Raw genomic sequence first — 22,118 nt, 5'->3', positions numbered from 1 at the left:
GAAGGTCACTTGCTGTGAATGTGGAGAAGTTGCTCCAAACGATTTAGAAAAAGAGCACTGTTTAAGACTTCATCAAGAGCCTCTGAAGAACTCCCTGACTTGAGTGATTTCGTATTAAATGCCAAGCACAATCCAGTGCTATCTCATTGTGCATGCGCTTCTTCTAGCCCTCCCCTCCCACAAAGCAATATGCTTATCTTTATCCTCTAATCCTTCAATGCTGTCCAATTCAATCTAAAACGCAAGCCCTAAATGAATTCCTTTATTTCTTTGAACAGCTTCAAGGTGACTAATTAATGGCGAAAATCAGCATGGGTAACCTGTTTTTACCGGTTTCTTTCATTCCCACATCGACATGTGTCTCTGATGTTTTTTTTTTCCTTTGACTGTGTTCATTCAAAGATGATTAACCATCAGGGGGTTAATCTGGGTTGAATTTCCTGCCTTGTATCAAAATCAATGATAGCACAAATAGAGTGGTATATTAGCTTATTGAGAGGAAGCACTTTTTGCTTAGAGGTTATTAAAGAGTTAATAAAGTTCATTGAAATACTCATTAAAGGAATATGGAGGGAAACAACTACCTTTGACAAGTAAATCACTCAGTAATGTCATGAGGAATCTGTGAAACTCTGGTATACAATCTCTGAAACAAAACGTTTCTTTGGTGAGCAGCACATCAAGGAAGTGTCTTAAAAAACTTATTTCCACCTCTGAAATACCTCCAGGATAAGCCATTGCCTCTTCTTTTAACTGACCTAGAAAACTGGTCCATGCTTTTGTTTCCCAGAACTGTTTACTGGAGTGCTCAATACGCTGAGCTGTCCCGCTCCACACTAAAATTTAAATAATCCGAGTCATTCTGAACTCAGAAGCCTGAAATCTCACGAACCAGAAAACATGATTGCACAACCCTGGCCTACTGTAAATTGCCTACATTGGCTCTGAGAACTCATTGTCTTCAAAGCCCATATCTATTTTTTCTTTTTCTTAAACAATGAAAATTACTCGGCCTTCACAGAACATCACACCATTCACCTGATCTGTAAACCAAGTTGCGCAACAGTCCTCGTTATTTTCTTAACTGAAGAGAACTATGCTGCCACCATCCAACCCACCCACTTACTCCCCAGGGTGCCCTCCCTTTCAGAACAAAGAACCCATTTCAGCAATTCAGACCACTCATTATTAAAGTCTGGCGCAGCACACTATCCACATTAGGTCACTGTTCGGTATAATAGTTGGCCTTATTACCACAAAAACCTGTGTTTTACTCCTGTGGTTATCACGAAATCCAAAAGTTTTTCACCATAGTCTCCCTTATTTAGCACATACAGCAGGAGGACGATTTTGTAGTGTTTGTTTTTAAATGCCAAGTACACAATTACATTTGACCACTTATGCAATTTTCTAAAAAATAAAACTGAACCAAAATGCACAGAACTAACTGCCAAGAACTAAAACAACAAACATTAAAATGTTACACAGAAAAAGAAAAAAAACATCAAGCCGTAAAAAGTAAACTTCACATATTGAACTGCATAGTTTTATAGACTTGCAATATGTTTTGCGAGACAATATTGAGTTGTCGGTTTCATAGTGTGATGCATCCTGAAAGCTAAAACCTGATCATCTCTCGGGGCAGGACTGTGGAAAATCTTGAAAGAAGTGCTTGAAGCCTGTGCAGTCTTCATGTGCTTATAGAGATGGAAAAAAACAGCGCTGACTGAGGCTTATGCAGATATGTATTTAAAATGCAATATTTTCCACATCTGGGAGCATTCAAAACCTTGGCAACTACTGCACATACGTTACTTACAAAATGAAGGTGTGATTGCGTATGGACGAACACCTGCTGTGACCTCCCTAACCACAAGTGGGTTAACATGTCTTGTGCAGCCACCCATGGGCCACTGACTGTACTCGCTGATTCATGATATTGCTAAGTGGAGTATGTGAAGAGAATAGAAGATTGAGGGAGAATTGAGCCCTGGGAGACACTGAAGGTGATATCTGCTGAAAAAGATAAAGCACTGTCTATTGTAATATAGTAAAGGGGCAAACTCAATCTCACAATACCAGTTCAAAATGCCCTTGGTCAATGTACTGTACCTTCAGAATGGCAGAAATGATCTCAATAAGGTAAAGATGAGATATATAATCAGTAAATACAAAGAAAGTTATGAGCATCAGTTGCTGCACCTTGAGGCTGAGTGATATATTTTTAATTCATAGTTGGCCATAACCCAGAGCTGCACTGATTGAATATTTGTAGGTTTCTAAATCAATCGCTCTCAAGAATTTAAGTGTAGTTACTTTTCAAAGCTAAATGTCATAAAGTATGGATAACTATTGCTGAATATTGTAAGCTGACTACTTTTGAGTAGCTGGGAAATGGTACAAACTCATTGATTACAGTTGTACAGCTATTGACAAATGTTAAATACGGGCTCTGCCACAGTTATGAACTTAGTGGTTTTGGACATAAGGCAATATGGGCTGGTGGTCATACACACTACCATTCTTTACAAATAGAAGTTGCCTAGTAGCTATGAATGGTTTGCAAAAAACAAGTAATGTTTTGAGAAGAAAATGCTACACTGGTTCAACCAGACAATTGACAGGGCTGAAAGATAAATATACTTGTTATGTACATACTGTATACTTGTTTCTATAGTTTCAGTTTCAACTTCAAACTAATGCCTAAAATGAGGAGGAATTAACATACATAAGCAAAGCTATTCTTAAAACGTCTAAATATTAACAGAAGGTTGGTTGATGACTAAATTGGCATTTCTAACATTTATTTTATTAAAAAAATAGAATTAAAGTGAAAATAATAATTTTGGTGTCTGAATTATAATGTTGTTATTAATGTTAAAATAATCTTTATTGAAGTAAAGAAGAAAAAAATCTAACTTTTGAACCTAGTAGTGTACCTAAAACGTCCCTTTTACACCATTTATGAAGATAAAGAGTTTTTTTTTCTACAGGCTTTTGACTTCCCCCCAGCCTCTGTAATTATCTTAACATAAGAACATGATATCCACACAGACTCAGGTAAAGTTTTAGTAGTCTGAACATAAACTGCTCCGGAGAGGTCTGTGTGTAGGCATGGAGAATACCCTCTAGTGACAGCAAGAAACCTGAGTTCTTCAAAACCCACTATATCTTGTTACATCATACAGGCCGTCGAGCCAGCTCAGTGCTGAGCCAGAGAAACAACCCAGTGCTCAAGGCGGTCAATTAAGCTGCATGATCAAATATGTCAAATGCTGCATAAAGTCCCAAGACAAAGCATGAACCATGTCCAGCTTCAGCTATTTTAAGGGAGGTCACTCAGGGCTCACAATGGAATGTTATAAAGCAAAGTGCAGTTTAAAAAGACTAAGAACAACTTTGTCCAATATTCGGTATAATAAATATACCCTTTTATTCCCGGTATTTGTCTGAATTGAAAAAAGACTATTTTAGCGGCAGAGCTAGAAACAGTAAATAAGTGAGAAAAGTCTTGAGTAATAGGGTGTTAAAATATCAAATGTATCTATTGAAAATACTCATGGGGATATTTTACCATAAGAAAGCGGTAACATCAAAGGAACCCTATAATCTAAACTTCAAATGAGGAGGTGGGTAAATCACTACTATTAGTCACAGCAAAGATTGATAACTTACAAAATGTGTGCGATCGTAGCTGAATTTGAATTCTATTATTCTGCAAAGCAGGTTCAAATGTGGAGAATGACAAATGTTCTCCAAGTGCTTTTGTCGATCTGCTGCTCCGCTATGATGACTCATAGTGTTGAAGAAAGCCAGGAGGAAGGAGAAGAGAAAAAATACTCACCATGTCTGTATCCGACACCGGCCCAAAACTCGTCACGTAGATGTTCGTCCTCACTTCTGTCACGCTCTCTGAAGAAAGAGACAACAAGGAAACATTACAGTGCAGACAGTGTACAGAAAGCTTTTCTGCAGCTCAGTCTTTGTTAAGCCGATTGTTTGGGGACATGACGGTGAAGTCTGCCTGTTGGCATTTCACTGAGCCGCTTCAAACTAAAATTCAGCTCAAATCAAAGGTCAAGTGAGCACTGAGGAAACAGTTAATCAATGCACGCTCAGTGAATACTTTTTACCCACTTAATAACAGCTTAATAACAGGATTCCTACCGCCTTTGTGAATCATTTTGGCCAGACCAACTTTGTTGTGCCACAGATTGCAGGTTCAAGAACACAAAGCTGTGCCAATGGTGTTAGACATTTCCTAAAATGTAGACTTCAATAATTTCTCTGCAGCATTCGTTAGGGGCCTAGTAAATTTTTGGCCCAGGAGTTTTTTTTAACTACAATTCAAAAATGGGCTCTTGATTAACTTTTAACACGCTTTTTAAGTATTCCGTCTCCTGTAAAACTACTATGTGTGTGACTCAAACTAGTGTAGTCCACTACAGCATAAAATCAGCTTTGGGCTAACATGAAGACTTATCTTTGGAGAGGAGACATCTCTATTGACCTAAAATTATTTTACTTAGCCGACCCCAAAAACATTTAACAGTCCCTGAGGGACTACTGGCTCAGGAGTAAAATACATCTGCTCAGCATTAAGGATGCAAGTCGGTGTTTATTTTTTTAATAAAAAAATGGGAACACTTTGCTGCAATTATACAATTATTTGCACACATTACAATCACATCAGACATGATTCAGTCTATTGAAGTATGAATCTGGCATAACTGCACAAGGCTTTTTTATTTGTATATATCTAGAGCCAATGTAGTTTTAAAAAATGTGTTACATATCATTAGGGATGCTTGACTATGGCCAAAATGATTATCATGATTATTTTGATCAATATTGAGATCACAATATCTTACCACGATTATTCATTAATTTTAGTGACAAAAATATTTTTATTGGTTTGTCACGTAAACATAACACTGCTTTCATATTCATGTGATCGACTATGCAATATTCCTGCTAATGTACAAATCTTTGCATACATTTTTTTATCCTTATTATTAACCTGAATTCAATGCATTTCCACAAAGAAAAAAACAAACAAACATTGTACCAAAACTTTACACAAAATCAAATCAACAGAGCACTGCTTTAACTTTTCCTTGTGCTACATTTCTTTTACATTACACATCTATGCAGACAAATAAGGTGTTTAGTCACATGACCTCATTGCTTCTCCTCGAAGCAAAATATAAAATATTTTACTCCATTCATTGTACCTGATTGATGGATGTGTATAAAACTTGATTTAGAACTAAATAAAATTGTGCCCAAAATGTTTAACTAAAATATTTATATAGCCAGAATTTAATTTGTAAGGACGGACACAGGAAGTGGCAGGCAACACTCAGCAGCAGTCCAGTCCATGTTAGTTAACCGTTGCTGCCTCATGCCTTTACTCGCAACGCAAGGTTTCATCTTCGCTTCAGGTCGTGTGTACTCTGGTGAAACAGAGGCACTGACTGTATGGAGTTATTATTGGGTTATAAATCCGGCGCACAAAAAAAAGAGACTCACGAGGGGATGTATGTGATTTCACACGCGCTTCATCTTTCATCTTCCGCTCACTCGTGGAGTGCTTTCTACGCAGGCGTAAAGTTAATCACACTTTGGGGACGGTGTCACTGTACTTTGACTGAAAGCTCTCGGGGAGCCTGGGGTTGGCCATGTTGGAGTTTTCATGTACTGTAAACTGCATGGACAGGCACACATGATCAGCAAGTGGTTTGGGGATTGATTGATTTACTTTGCAGCGGAGAACACGCAAAAAATATCGCACATTCATGTATATTTTATCATGGGAAGCAAATATTGTCATTGTGATAAAAATTTGATAAATTGTGCAGTGTATCATTGACCATTACAGTACAAATTAAATTATTGCTTTGGTTCTGTCACAATGTTTAATACATGCTTGACACTGTATCATTAATCATTGAACAGTCAGTTAGTGAGGACTTTCTAATGCCGTATTATATATGAGCTGTGTAATAATTGTTTTCCAAATATTTCACAAACTATTTTAATATAGCATCAAGTAGAGCCTGATGTGAAAGTCAGGATGGATCAAAATGTGTCCTTCAGTTGAGCTGAATCAGCTACTCTGGGCCAAATGTGTTAAGCAGGCTTTTGGGCCATTGGACAAATAGCTGCTCCCAGTGGTGCAACAACTAGAGAGTGATGAGGCTTTTCTCCAAAAGTGAATAGATCCCAGGCTCTAACTGTGCCCCAGATCTAAGGGACCACCCACAGGTGAAGTCTCCAATCCTTTTGCTGAGGGCCCCCATGGGAGAGGAGATCCACCTTCACATTAATCATTCCTGTGACATAAATAGCTCTTGCAAAGACGTGATTATCACAATACAAAGTCAGCAGTTTGCACAGCAGGCATAGGTGGGGAACAGAATGAGTTTCCCTGTTTCAGTTTACAACAAAGCACCAGAGCATAAGGCATAGCTAGTAGATGCAGCAGAAAATGAAATGAAATGCTATTATCCAGTTCCTATCAGGTCTTTGTGTCAGCGGCACTCCCACGTGACTGTTTGTCACTGTAGGTGGTGGGGAAAGGGTCTGGCGAAGAGGATTGGCAGTCTTGTTCTTGATCTCACATTATTGAAACTTCCCTTAAACCTTGACCTTTCACCTTCAAAATCTTAGGAGTAGATCTTTGAGTCCAAGTGTGAGTTTATGCCATATGTGACAAAAATTCCAAGAGGCAAGAGGTCACAGTGACCTTGACCTTTGACATATAACCTCCAAAATCTAATAATTTCATCCTTGAGTTATATTGGACATTTTTCCAAAGTTTGAAGGATATCCCTCAAAGTGTTCATGAGATATAGCGTTCAAAAGAATGTCCAGGACAAGGGCGCTCGTGGTGGAGTGGTTAGAGCGTCCTCTGTCTAATAACAGAAAAAAATACCCCCTGACATGGGCCTGACAGAGACAGATGGACAACCGGAAAACATAATGCCTCTGGCCTTGGGCTATCACCAGCATATTTTAAGTTGATTAAAAAACTATAGAGTAGAAAAATCAATCCACCATGGTGCTTAACAGATTAAACAAACATACAGTTAATAAACATTTGGATAAATCAAATAGGTCTACAATGTAAGCCTTAATAAAAATTTCATGAAATCTATCTTGTCGTGCATGTAGCTATCATTTCAACTAAATTCACTACAAAGTGCATGTCTACTTCTCTTTTGTATATAGGTTCAACTTCAAAATCGAAGTCTTCAAGTATTCAAACTGATTATAATAGTCCCACGAAGGAAGCTCTCGACTGTAAACCCAGCATGGTTCCTTGGCCTATAGATTTGAACCTCCGCCGCACAGAGGCAGAATACGTCATTAAAGTATTGTGCCTGCTGCCACTCGCTGGTTGCTGCCATCGAAGGCCAGGTCATCTGGCCTGGTGGGTCTCCTGCCTGGTAGCCATGCTTGTGGCCTCAGCAGCAAGCAGTAGAGCAGAAATGACCATTCCAGCTGGCTGGCTGAGAAATGGCAAAGCCTGCTTGAGCATGTGGGCCTGCTGTTATGCAGTTTGTTGTCCTTCGGGGGCGAATATTTGGATGAAATGGCATCAATTAGAGGGATTTCTACTGACATATGTGCTTATTTGCCATTTGGACATGATTGAACAAAGACTCCCACGCAAGGGAAAGCAGATTTTCTGCACAAAGGGACCTGACTTCATCATGATCCTCAGGTCGGTGGGCCGTCTGTATGAGTTACCATCTCCCATAATGTCCACTTGCAGTAAACAGTTTTATGGAAAGTGAATTAGTGACTGAGGTCCAAAAACTGCCACTAGAAATAAAGAATTTAGCAAAGACTAAAAAAAATTTAGTAATCCTAAGTAATCCTGTTTTCAAATTTACTAGTTCATCAAGAATTAGCTGCTGCATGAGTATGTTTTCCTTATGAAAGCAATTCATTGATCCAAATGAGGAATTATTATGTATTCCCTCAATTTAATCAGCTGCAGAAATGCCTAGTGATCAGTTAGGTCAATACAAGCCTTGTGAATGATTATACTACACGGCGTCTACATTGAGCACTAAATGCTCTGTGTTTATATTGTTAACTGCAGCATGTATGCAAAATAAAGCGTGCATCAACACTTGTAGTGACTGATGCACTGTTCCCAACAGTCCATATGGATTTTTCCAAGAGCGTTAACAGTGAGCCAGGCAGCAATCTGAAATCTTTTTCTCTGTACGAGTCCGTGATTTATCTTCCACATAGAGTTACTTACCTCCCAGCCCAGGACGTAGCCTGTTGTCATATCCATCCAGCAGCCTGTCAAGGATTCTGGTGAAGATAGTGATATTGTCTCTACTATCGTCAGGCAACGGCTCTCTGTGTCCAACTACTGCCCTGCAGGATGAAGGAAACATATAAACTGTAAAAAATAAAAAATAAACAGTGATGTATTGTTCCGCTGAAGCACTGAGCTGGCATGCTGTCAGTGTGCAGTGGTGTAAAAAAACAGTTTTTTGTTTGTTGTTTGTGTCAGCTATTGCAGAGTCAATCTATCTTTGTACAGTTAAAGAAAATAAGTGTTTTAATGTTTTGACACACACATGGATGCATGAATTATTAATGAATTATTACATTACAGATACTAGTTTTTAGTGTAAATAAACAATCTGACAAATACCTATTTCACATTTTTAACATGTTCCAAAGGAAGGTTAACAAATACATTTAAATACATTTGATACAATATATATTCAATATAATTAAATATAGTAAATGTGAGCTCATGTCTCATGTCAGCCTCAGGCTTCATTCAATATTTGGATAATAATGTTTAGTTGAGGAACCTCTTTATTTTCAAAAACAGCAGATTTATGATAATTAATTCTTTCCCAGAAAGGAAAAAATCTCAAGCATTTTGTTCGAGAATACATCATACGCTATCAGCCAGTAGTTATTTATTTACATGGCCCACAATTCCCTGCAGAATAATATTATGGTGAGATAAAAAGGCCACTATAGATGGAACACTGATGAGTTAATGAGTACCGTCTTTGATTAAACTTAAACCCCCTGAGGAGCTGACCTATAATATCCAAGTAATCCCACTCAACAACCAGTCCATGTCCTGATGCACTAGCATAGATACAGCATTGTGCTGCTCGATAACGGTGGAAAAGAGTTGGTGCTTTTAGAGCAAGAGCAACCTGAAATTGTCCCTGTATGTTGCTTAAAAGGAAATGCTTTTCTGTATTATATTTATTATATAGCGGTATCTGTCCATTAATAACATATCCACATAAAACATCCTCATCCATTTAAACACTAACAGGGTGAAGGTCACTACTGAAAATGTGTGCAACTGCAATTATCAGTTTGGGAGTTAAAAATGACATTCTAGCATGCTTTGAACATCAAATACATCATCAATTTGAGGCATTTGGGCCAATGACTTCAGCCTAGCTAAGTGGCTATCACGTGGGCATATGTGGGCAATAAATAAATATCAATTAGGCATCACTGCTCCCTCATGTTTCAGCGGGGCACACAATATAATAAACCAGGCCGTCAAGATTTATGAAGCACAAAAGAAAGAAAGAAAATAATATGTTTTAATTTCAAGGAAGAGGAAGGGAGAGCAACTTGTGCCAGTAATACATTATAGAGTTTTGAATGAAGCCACTCCAGTAACTAAGATGCCATTCTTCTTTTCCAGTAGCATTGATAACATTTAGCGTTTTTTTTGCAGTTGCTTACTTGCAAAGGCCAGCGATACTGAAGGATTTACCATCCATTTATAAATTTATAAATTGAAATTCAAATCAAATCAATCATATTTGTGTCTTTGACTATCACTTGACCTTGATGTGGAGTTTTTTTTAAACTGGATTTCTTTGAGTTCACTATTTCAGATTTTCATTAAATCTTATACCTCTTAGCCTACTTGCTACTTTATGGTGGCCATTTTTCTCTATAACAGCCATTCAATGCATTTATCATCATTCATTACTGCTCTTTTTAATAGTTTTTATTGTCAGCGATTTTTTGAATAATTGATATCGGACTCACTGATTAGTGTTCACTCTTTACAATGTTTCTAAACTGTATTATGTTACTGGTAATGCAAACAAGACATTTATTTCAGCTGCTTCACAATAAAAACAAAAAACAAAACATAGCTTTCATGAAGCGGCCACAGAAATAAAAAATGGGTTAACAAAACCAGACAACAGGCATTATTTTTAAAAGCTGATTAGTTTTAAATGTTTAATGCAGTAATGTATAAATAGGGGGGATAATTTACTGTTATAATTCCTCAGCACAGTAACAAACTTTGGTGTGTCCTGCTGTTATGTGGTAAACTACTTGTGCCGTTTGCTGCACAAGATCAACTCACAATTTGCACGGTTGTGGATTGACTCCCTCCCTCCATTATACCCCATCCTCACCATGTTTCACCAAGGTTTTGCCGGAATTTTCAGGAAGTAGAGGTGTGAACAATATGGTGTGTTACTTTATTAAAATTAATTATTTATCTGATTTGGAAAATTGATGGAAACATTTGTAATGTGTTTTAGTACACAACCCAAAAATATATTACAACATTGGTTATGTTTGTTCATAACATTTTGTTAAGTTTCAATCTATAAATATTTCACTTTTAAATGAAAATACAATGATTAGTGAGAAGATGTCAGATATTTGCAGCTTATTATCTGCAAAGTGCACTCCACTGACACTGAGCCTTTCAACACCAAGCTCACGATTTGCACCTCATTGAGTGAGGTAGAGTTTGATATATTCTGGTTGTCAGATGTGTACCTAACTGTATAATTAGGCTCTGCAAAAAATATATGAAATTATACACACTGATATATGAAAAGAAAAAAAAATGTAATCATGCACCGAAACCACCAAATACACAGATGAAAGTTTAGCTGGGTTTAGCTGCAATAGGTAATATCTCACTTAACATTAATTATATATAAAACAAAAAGCCTCTGTGGCCTCTCCAACAGCCCCAGTGGAAACTCAAAAATTAATGAGAAACCTTCAGTCCCAGAGAAACCGTTCTAACAATTTAGGCAACACTTAAATATCCACTTCAGAAAAACAAAGTACTTGTGGGTGTGTAACATCTGTGTGCACACACACTCCCTCTCCAACGCATGCACAGACATAGACACACATGCAAACATCTTCCAGTATCAGCCAGCTGTTTAAAAATCCCTGATGAGGACAAAGAAATGGGCCATTCCCTCTGAATATGACATCATTTTGGTTAAAACACACAGACTTTATATTCATGCCATCCGCTTGTTTGACTTCCCCAGTCCCCTTCATTATTCACACTGTCTTAACACACACATATAAATACCCAGTGAGAGAAAAAAGGACAGCACGGTTATTATATTCCAGAAAACACACACACACACACACACGCGCGCGCGCACACACACACACGCACACGCACACACACGCGCGCGCGCACACACACACACACACACACACACACACACACACACACGCACACACACATTTAAAGAGAACAAATTCTGCTTTACTAATTTACATAGTTGAATATTTTTCTGAATGTTGCCTGTAGCAGAACAAGTTGTGTCAGGAGCACAAAAGGTAAAAGTAATGTAGGTATAAACTGAAGATGAATAGACAAGCATTTCCAGTGTCTTTTATGTATTTATGTTCTAATCTCAATGCAAGGCTACATTTGATTTAATTAAATATGTTTTTCATGGTTTATGCATATTAATCATTTTAATCTTTAATAACTGCCATGCTGCCTGACAGGCATGACTCTTTGTGGGTACTGTGAAGGTGAAGTTTGATTCGTTAAAAGTGAATTGTGAGTATTTGATCATGAAATGAGTGATGGGTGCCTCAGCACACAACATTGGTAAATGTGGTGATTATTGATAGTTGACAATGTTTTTCTATCACAATTAATTATTTGAAATGATTCACTGCAATCCTGCAGCACATGTGGTTGTATAAAGGTACGGGAAGATTTTGAGTCACTCGGGCAGGAAAACTTCCAGCTTTTTATGGATCCTATAGACTGTTTTCAAGTATTTACAGTAAGTACAGGTGTAACGTCTAACATGAATAATACAATACAACTGTATGCCATTATATGTTCCAGTTTCAGTATCATGGAGCCAGAATGCACAATGCTGGCTCCATGATACTGAAAGGCTTAATGAGACACTTAAGTTACATGTAAATATGTTGTTAATCAATAGTGCTATTCATATTGATTGCCAGCTATGACATGTCAACATGTGTGCTGTAAACATGAGTGTTAGTGCTGGGTATTGGCAAGCATTTCACAATATGATACACATCACAATATTGATAGATTTTTATTTACAAGGGGAAGCTCTTAGTTTGTCATCTGTGTTGGTCTTGCTGCTACCTGTTTTCACTTTGCCACAACACTTGTATCAATTCTTTAACACAGTCCTAATAGTGTACGAAGTTTAGCTCTATCAAACTTCAGCCTGTGCAGAGGTTTAATTAGAATCGGAAAAAGTGAAAACACCTGTGTGGGTGTGCAGTCCCCTTTGGTTGTCAGTAAATAACAATAACATTCCCTGTCGATTTATGTGCTATCACACATATACAATACATGCCTTACACTTTAATAACACATTCATTTTAATTAGAAATGAAAGATAATAAGCTGCTCAGTTTCATATCTAACTCTAGAGGAAGACGTGTGTGTGTGTGTGTGTGTGTGTGTGTGTGTTTTATTTGAGTTTCTCGCCAACAGTTCATCCAATTAACTTCACACTTGGCGGGTGTATTATGACTACTGCACTAGTTTATTAGAATTGTGAAACCACTAGGAAGTCTAGCCAGTATTTTTAAGATACGATAGTCAATCTGTTGCCGAGCCATATAATCTAACAGACTTGAGAGACCGTTGGACAAATCTGTCAAGTCTTTAACACTGACTGACAATGACAGCACAATGAGCTACAAGAAATATATGAAAATATGCAGTTTTATTGTCTATGATTGATAGTATTTTCACCGTTTAACATTTCTTAAATGTCTTGTTTCATAACTGCACTGCACCTTCTTCTAAAGTAAAAGCGGATTGACTGTTTGCTCATGGGCCAGAAACACTTGATAAAAGACAAAGGTCTGCCACAAATGACAACGTAGGCCTTGGTGTTTTCTGACACAGAGAATCTCTGCCACATCCAACAACACCTCAGAACTACTGTAGCACTGAAAGAAAAGTGCACATTGTTTAGACAAGCAGAAATGGATTTTTCAAATATTCCAATATTTAAACCCTAAACTTTTTAAGTAAAACTCTGCAATGACATTTACAATCCTACCTTTCACATGAAATACAGTTACTCCATTGGAGTCACTATTAATAATTTAAGAGCTTAAAATGGGCATTTACAGTTACCATTCTGTTAGTATATCACATTCATGGTAGCAGTAAAAAAACGAAGCGCAGCACAAAAAGTCAGATTTTCTGATGGCATCATTAGTTGAGAGAAACACATATTAAACATTATGTCCTGGAATGTATGAAAAATGTTATACTGTGTGTGCAAACAGACTTTTAACTTGGGAATGGAAGTGCATTCCCTCAGATGTAGAGACATTCTGGATTAAAATGCAAAAATAAAGTTTCTTAATTGGTCATGTTCTGTTGAAATCTTCTCTTTAATTAATTATGGTCATGCCCATTTTGCAACGTTTTTCAGCTGAAGTAACGGGGACTCGTTCTCTTTTCTCTTTCAAAGAGAGAGAGAAAATATATTAGAAATTGTAAAATATTATCTTGTTTGCATCGTATGCGCCATTTAATAAGTGTACAGGATATAGGGTGGGATGGTGGGGTAATACAGACCCTGTTCTATTTGAGTCTGTATCTTTGTTCTCGTTGTTCTCTGTTTGCTCTCTGTTCAGATAAAGTGTCTAGCTTCTGCTGCGGAGGTTTACTGTAAAGTCGATGTGGCAAGGCAAGACTGACTTTGTAGTCTGTTGGGAACAAATGTGTGTGGGCAGAGAGTGAGTGGCCTGGATCTGATCCAAGGTTGGTGCACTGAAACATGTCTGACAGGTTGGATTGAAGGATTGAAGGCTTGGCCGGGTAAGAAATGTACTGGTGGTCACTCAGGGCACACGGGTGCCTGGTGCCAGCCGGGAGGTGTGGATTGACAGGGGAGGCTGGAGGGAAGAGAGCAGTAATTAGAACTGTTATGGTGGCAGCCTGAGATAGAAGGTGCCACATGAGTTGAGCGCATGATAGCAAATAGACTTGAGTGAGTGGGAGTAATTATATAGTTCAAGTGTGAAAACGTGTGTTCCATTCAGTGGCTGATATGACCTGTTTCATGAGGTCAGCCATCTTATGCTACAGCTCCAGGATGTTGGATATCTGAGACAGTTTGAGAGAATTTGCACAGCAGGAGAACACATTTAATTATACGCTAAAGAAAAGAGCTCTGAGGGGGGCAACAGAGAAGTCAGAATAAAAGTTGATGAAAAAGGTGAGTGAAAAACTGTGGTTAAGCCGGTGTATGCACTCCGACTCTGTACGGTGTAGCTATTACTGATTTAAATTTCCCATGGAATGGTATTACTTTCTTAATGTCAATGTCAGGAATTTCCATTGAAGGGAGAATGTTGGAGTCACACAAGACAGAGAGGGATCATTCTGAATTGTAAGCTAATTGGCTTCTGCAGTTTTATTTGATAGAATCTGTTCAGTGGCACAGATGTTAGAAAACTCCAGTTAATAAAAAAAAATTAGCTGCAACACAAATAGGTTCATTAATCTGAAAGTAGAGCATGTTCACGGTGTGTAAGGTGGCTGCCTATATGAACGACACGAGGGCTGAGAACTAGGCTACTGATCAGATAAATGATGGATCAAACTTAAAATCATCAGGAAATAATAAAAACATCCCGATGGAGATTTCTATGGAGTGATTTAGCTTCAAACTGTACAGGGACGCGGTGTGACACTTCAGTCGGAGCTGCAGCGCAAAGTGAAAACAAACTCAGAGTAGGTCAAACCAGCGTATGTTGCCGCAGAAAATGACTCTGAGTTGCGCTGAACCTGCTTCCGGAAACGTAAAACCCAGAGTTTCCACTAACTCAGAGCAAACATACTCTGAGTTGCCTCAAAACCCGCTTCCTGAAACAGGCCTCAAATGAGATACCTTAAGAAATCTAAATTCTAACACAAGGATGATATACAGTACCTTCAAAATATTAACATCTTGAAATTCTAACACAAGGACAGAAAATAAAATATATATATTGCTTAAAAAATTTATTTATTATTATTTATATTTGACATAGAAATTACAACAATCAAACATAGAACAATTATCACAAAACCTGTAACTCCAAGTTAAGTAAATGTATAATAACAAAAAATAAAACCAATGAAAAAATAGGAACTTTTCTTTTTTTAAATCCTCCATTGAAATAGCTATTGCTAATGAGCAGGATCTAAATCGTCCTGCATCTTATTAACTGATATCCAATATAGGTAATGAATTGACAAACCAGAGATGATGACGATCAAAAAAAGTGATCACTAAATATTGTCATAAAAAAGCCATATAAACGTATACAAAATGTAATATCTAAATATAGTACATTCAACTGAAACATGCATTTCCAGTTTGTGCAACATCACAGTTACCACTGTTATCCTTTACCACTGATTGATTTTATTCGACCATTTCATATATAAAAACAAGAACAGCACTCTGTTACATTAAAATACATAAAAAGCCAGGGATAAAAACACAAAAAAGCCCAAAGGCTTACTGAGGCAGTTTTAGACTGCGTTCTGAGCTGGTGCCCGAATAACATGCCAGTTTCTTGCGTTTCCACAGCTAAACAACCAGCTCTCGCCCAGGAAAACTGGTTACAGAATGGCACCAACTCTCTGTTGGTCTAGAACTAGCACCTGCCCAGGACTAGATCCTGGTTTGATTTTGTGGTAAATACACTCAACAAAAATATAAACGCAACACTTTTGTTTTTGCTCCCATTTTTCATGAGATGGACTTAAAGATCTAAAATTCATTCCAGATACACAATATTACCATTTCTCTCAAACATTGTTCACAAATCTGTCTAAATGTGTGATAGTGAGCATTTCTGCTTTGCTGAGATAATCCATCCCACCTCACAGGTGTGCCACATCAAGATGCTGATCTGACATCATGATTAGTGCACAGGTGTGCCTTAGACTGTCCACAATAAAAGGCCACCCTGAAATGTGCAGTTTTGTCTCACAGCAAAATGCCACAGATGCCACAAGCATTGAGGGAGCGTGCAATTGGCATGCTGACAGCAGGAATGTCAACCAGATCTGTTGCTCGTGCATTGAATGTTAATTTCTCCACCATAAGCCGTCTCCAAAGGCGTTTCAGAGAATATGGCAGTACATCCAACCGGCCTCACAACCGCAGACCACGTGTAACCACACCAGCCCAGGACCTCCACATCCAGCAGGTTCACCTCCAAGATCGTCTGAGACCAGCCACTGAGACAGCTGCTGAAACAATTGGTTTGCATAACCAAACAATTTCTGCACAAACTGTCAGAAACCGTCTCAGGGAAGCTCAACTGCATGCTCGTCGTCCTCATCGGGGTCTTGACCTGACTCCAGCTCGTCGCCGTAACAGACTTGAGTGGGCAAATGCTCACATTCGATGGCGTCTGGCACGTTGGAGAGGTGTTCTCTTCACGGATGAATCTCGGTTTACATTGTTCAGGGCAGATGGCAGACAGCGTGTGTGGCGTCGTGTGGGTGAGCGCTTTGCTGATGTCAATGTTGTGGATCAAGTGGCCCATGGTGGTGGTGGGGTTATGGTATGGGCAGGCATCTGTTATGGACGAAGAACACAGGTGCATTTTATTGATGGCATTTTGAATGCACAGAGATACCGTGATGAGATCCTGAGGCCCATTGTTGTGCCATACATCCATGAATATCACCTCACGTTTCAGCAAGATAATGCACGGCCCCATGTTGCAAGGATCTGTACACAATTCTTGGAAGCTGAAAATGTCCCAGTTCTTGCATGGCCAGCATACTCACCGGACATGTCACCCATTGAGCATGTTTGGGATGTGCTTGACCGGCGTATACGTGCACCACTTCCCACTAATATCCAGCAACTTCGCACAGCCATTGAAGAGGAGTGGACCAACATTCCACAGGCCACAATTGACAATCTGATAAACTCTATGCGAAGAAGATGTGTTGCACTGCATGAGGCAAATGGTGGTCACACCAGATACTGACTGGTTCTGAGTCCCCAGACCCCCAATAAAGCAAAAAAAATCACATTTCAGAGTGGCCTTTTATTGTGGACAGTCTAAGGCGCACCTGTGCACTAATCATGATGTCAGATCAGCATCTTGATGTGGCACACCTGTGAGGTGGGATGGATTATCTCAGCAAAGCAGAAGTGCTCACTAACAATGTTTGAGAGAAATGGTAATATTGTGTATCTGGAATGAATTTTAGATCTTTAAGTCCATCTCATGAAAAATGGGAGCAAAAACAAAAGTGTTGCGTTTATATTTTTGTTGAGTGTAGGTTGCTTTGTTCATCTATTTATGTATGGTCTGTGTCCATTTTCAGCCAGAACTGATGTTTCTCAGGAGATTAGGTTTGCCATTGCTTACATATGCTTCACTAGAGGGGGCATCTGTCCACTACTGGACAGGATGCAGGGCGTTGTTGATTGACTCGAGGACCTTTGTGTCCTGCGAAGTGGTTACCAGGTGACCCGTCTTCATGTCTTCACACATAACCTAACACTGGACCTTGTTCTGCTCCAACAACCTCTCAATCGTCCTCTGCCTTGAACACCTTATCTTGTATGACACTCTGTAATCAAGGAGTTGTCTGGCAGATTTCAGTGTTTGCCTCACTCAGTGCAGCTTTATGTGTGAAAAATTGCCAACAGTTTACAAAGTCCCGACTGTCCAATTTACTCTTCAATTGCACAGCATTTCTGAAAAGAAAATACATAAATTAAAAGATAATAATGATAAACTTCACTGGTAAAGCACAATGTGCTTCAGAGAAAGCAAACAATGAATAACATTAAGCAAAACAAGTAAATCGTAAGGCAGGTTATTGTTAATATTAATAGTAATAATAATATTCATACATTACAATATGATAAACATGTGTAAAGAACTTATGATACAAACAATGCATCTCAAAGTGCTTTCAAACAATACTAACATATAGACAAAAGGGCAAAAACCACACTGAAGACAGCAAGCAACCATAACTACTACTACTAAAACACACACACACACACACACACACACACACACACACACACACACACACACACACACACACACACACACACACACACACACACACACACACACACACACACACACACACACACACACACACACACACACACACACACACACACACACACACACACACACACACACACCACACACAGACAAGAGACTTACCTATTGCAGGAAACAGCCTGGGGCCAAAACAATGAAGCCTGGTCCATGGATTTAGATCCACAGCTTTGATAACGTTTGATCCAATATCAGTGGTGATGCACGTCTGGCCCTATCCTTTTAGACACCAGTTGGACAAACACATCTTTTTATGTGTGGGCAAACCATTGCCGGCAGCAACTCTGTAACTGACGGTCCTTGTTTATGCAACGTCCAGTGACACTCATGTACGGCTTGTTTGTCCTGCTTGACCACAAATCAGTTATGGTGGCGTTATACTCCCGATTTTTCCACTCCGTCAGAAATTTTCTTTCTTCTTCTGCATTCTGCATACTGTTCTGGGATGACAGCTTGGATGAAGTACATGCAGGAAGGAATTTCATGTCTTTGGTTAAGGTCTTTATAGACACCATTTATTTAACAAGGCACTGTGTAATGACATTTTTTACAGCACAGTGCCCTCACAATGTGGCGACTGCATCACGGCAGGCCTTATGCAATACCTTATTTTGTTGACACATCTGTCGTTTCAAACCTCCCATACCACCAGTCCTGAAATGCATTGAATGAAAGACTGAATAAAAACTTCTGCTCCTTCTGACATTTCTTTTTAGACTGTTCAACTTGAGTCTGACTGTTATAGGAATGCAAGGGTGTACTATTTAAATGTAACTTGGAACCATTACTGTTACTGAGATCTGATGAAAGTACGTGAGAGATGGAAAGAAACGATCAGTCTCTCTGAAAAACGCGGAAAAACATTTGTATGTTGCTTCTGATGCGTCTTGAATTCAAAGTGAGAACCTTTAGTTATTGTCTCAGCATCCTCGCCCACCTACATTGTCTCTCTCTTAAGTGTATGTCACATCCTCTTGAGTGCAGGTGAGCCTCAGATGACTGACCAGAATCCTGATATTCCATCCACCACTAAAGTGCCGAGACGACGACCTCACTGAAATGTCTTGCTGCTGAGCGCTGGGGGGTGACTGAAATCCAAAGGAGGGATTAGTGAGGCTGCTCGGAGCTTTGTGGAAGAAGATATATTGGAAGCTGATGACTTTTCTTGACTGCGGTTATGGGGGCACTGGTTTATCTATTATATGTGGCAACACAATTTTAATTCCATCTTCCTGTCAACTAAATCCCACAATGGAGGAGAGAGGCGTGGAGGTGGGGATGTCTAATTAGCACATTCTTATTAATACATAGTAAATTCCAAGCTTGAATTCATGCATGAGTTAACCTTTACAGCACAACTTATCTTCCTCACCAGATCCTCCCACTCACATTCTCTCCAAGTCTAGCAACAATATATTGATAATGTTATGCAGCAGGGAATTATGCAGCATATTGTCTCTTACCAATGGATGCCTTGTAGCATTCAAAGCCTTTTAAAATATGAGTGATTTTTTTTTCTTTCTTGTGTCTTCCACTAGCCTGTTTTGAATAGATAATATTCCCAGGAGAGAAACTTAAGGCGGATGTAATAGCTCCTAAAAGAGTAGCTTTGGCTTACTCCAGGGACAACTGCCACATACGTATATGTTTGTTGATCTTGAGCATTTCCCATGTTACTTCTTTCATCCACTTTGGTTCTGGTTTTTAAGAGGAGCTTCCCTAAGAATTTATTTTAGAATTTGTGGAAACTGGAACTTGTGCAATAATATGTGAAAGCACTTTAGATATTAAAAATTAGATACTTACTTACTTTACTTATGCCTCTTCTTCCCCCGTGGGAAATTAGGCCGATACAATGTGTCTCCATTTGTTTCTGTTTTTCGCAACATGTTGTGCCTCGCCCCAGGTAAGGTTAATTTCAGCCAGCTCAGCTGTAATTGTTCTCCTCCAAGTGTGTTTTGGTCTTTCACGTGTTCTCTTTCCTGTTGGTGTCCATCTCAAGGCAACCTTGGGGATACGCTGACTGTCCATTCTTGAACATGTCCAAGCCATTTCAGACGTCAACGTTTGATGTCGTCCACCACGCTGGTTCCTCCGGTTTATCTGTATAGGTCTTGGTTGGAGATTTTCACTGGCCAGAAAATGCGGCAAATTCTTCTAAGACAGTTGTTGTGAAAGACATTTAGCTTTGAACAACTCGCCAGCACTCCGAGCCATATAATAGTACTGCCTTTACGTTGCTGTTATACAGTCGGATCTTAGTCTGTAGGCTGTATTGCTTGGACTTCCAGATAGGCCGAAGTATGGCAAAAGCGCTAAGAGCTTTTCCAAGACGTCTTTTGCGTCGATGTCTTTGCTGGCTGCATTATCAGTGCTCACAAGACTTCCCAGGTAGGTACATTTTTCTACCCTCTCAAGTGGTTTGCTGTTTTTTAGATACACAGAGTAGTTTTAACATATCTTAACAACAGAGAAGATTTGATTTTGTTCAAGAAAATGTCAACAAAGCAGTGGAGAGACAGACATTGATGGCTATAAATCTTAATCAGTAGCTATTGGATGGATTGGCATGAAGTTTGTACACATTCTTGTCCCCCCTTTGTAGCAGTACGCTCAAAGTAAGGATTTTTGTTAAAAATCTAATTTCCAACTTTAATATCCAGTTCAGGAGTTTAAAGTTGTAGCTGAACAATTCAATCCATCCATCCATCTTTGCCCAGTAGCTTCCTCCAGACGGCTTGGCTGGAGTCCCTCCAGCATGTTCTGGATTAGACCCTGGGCCTTTTCCTTGTTGGCCATGCCTGGCAGACTTCTTAACCCGGTAGCGCCCTGCGCATCATATTTGATACATGATATTTGATACATGATTTTTGAGACCTCTCCATCATCAGTGTGATATTTTTTTTTCCAGAAAAACCTGATGTATACAATCAAATACATGCATTGCACGTATAATCATTCAGTCTCCATAAAGCCTTCAATTCAGACATCCAAGATGGATGACTTCATGCAGTGATCCAAAAGTGTTTTTTCATGGATATCTTTGCCAATGTTTAAAAAGTTAATGTAATAAAAACATCAACATTTTAACTGACACTTCATGCATTTCATACATTATGCATATCAAAAAGCAGCAAACAGTGTTTGTATCAATGAAGTAAAACAATTAAAGGTGGAAATTACAAAATTAGGTATATTTAGAGTAGAAATTGAGATATTTATAACCTGTGTTTTATTTTTACATATGCCTAAATTGCAAAGTAAAGTGGTTGTGATAAAAAAAAGTTGCCAAACTTACTGAAATCCTCTTCCAACATACTGGTTCCATTGGTGTTTTTTTTATTGCTGCGTGATAGCTTCATTATAGAGGATGCAAATCCTGTATTCTGTATGTATAATGTTGTCATACTCCCTTAAAACTGGTATTTTCCATGTATTAAATACTCAAAAAGGTTTTTAAAAGTAACTCATTGTTGAATGGGTTAACAATGATGCGTTTGATATGTTATTGTTTGTATGACACAAATTAAAACTCATATATTGTGCAAATTGCAATTTAATATTTATTCTTCTGATTTTGTCAGAATGTCATTTGTCATTTATTTCATGGTTCAGGTTTATAGGGTAAGGCATGAACCTGGGTTACACTAGATGCCAAGTTAATTTCTTCTTTGTGATGACTACTTTTCTCAATT

General features: G+C 38.7%; 1 protein-coding gene across 1 annotated transcript in view; it reads right to left on the bottom strand.

The window, feature by feature from the left end:
* Nucleotides 1-22,118, bottom strand: part of gabra3 (gamma-aminobutyric acid type A receptor subunit alpha3) — a gene marked incomplete at both ends in the record, with an annotated part of 59,867 nt that overhangs the window by 27,294 nt on the left and 10,455 nt on the right. Inside the window, 2 exons of the mRNA XM_080041600.1 lie at nt 3,845-3,912; nt 8,279-8,400. Of these exons, the coding sequence (XP_079897726.1) occupies nt 3,845-3,912; nt 8,279-8,400 (190 nt within the window). The remainder of the gene's footprint in view (nt 1-3,844; nt 3,913-8,278; nt 8,401-22,118) is intronic.

The sequence above is a fragment of the Ammodytes marinus genome (genome assembly GCF_949987685.1).
Source record: "Ammodytes marinus genome assembly, chromosome: 14".
In the NCBI taxonomy this organism is placed as follows: domain Eukaryota; kingdom Metazoa; phylum Chordata; class Actinopteri; order Uranoscopiformes; family Ammodytidae; genus Ammodytes; species Ammodytes marinus.
The sequence above is the reverse complement of the archived record's forward strand: the minus strand, read 5'-3'. Positions and strand labels throughout refer to the sequence as shown.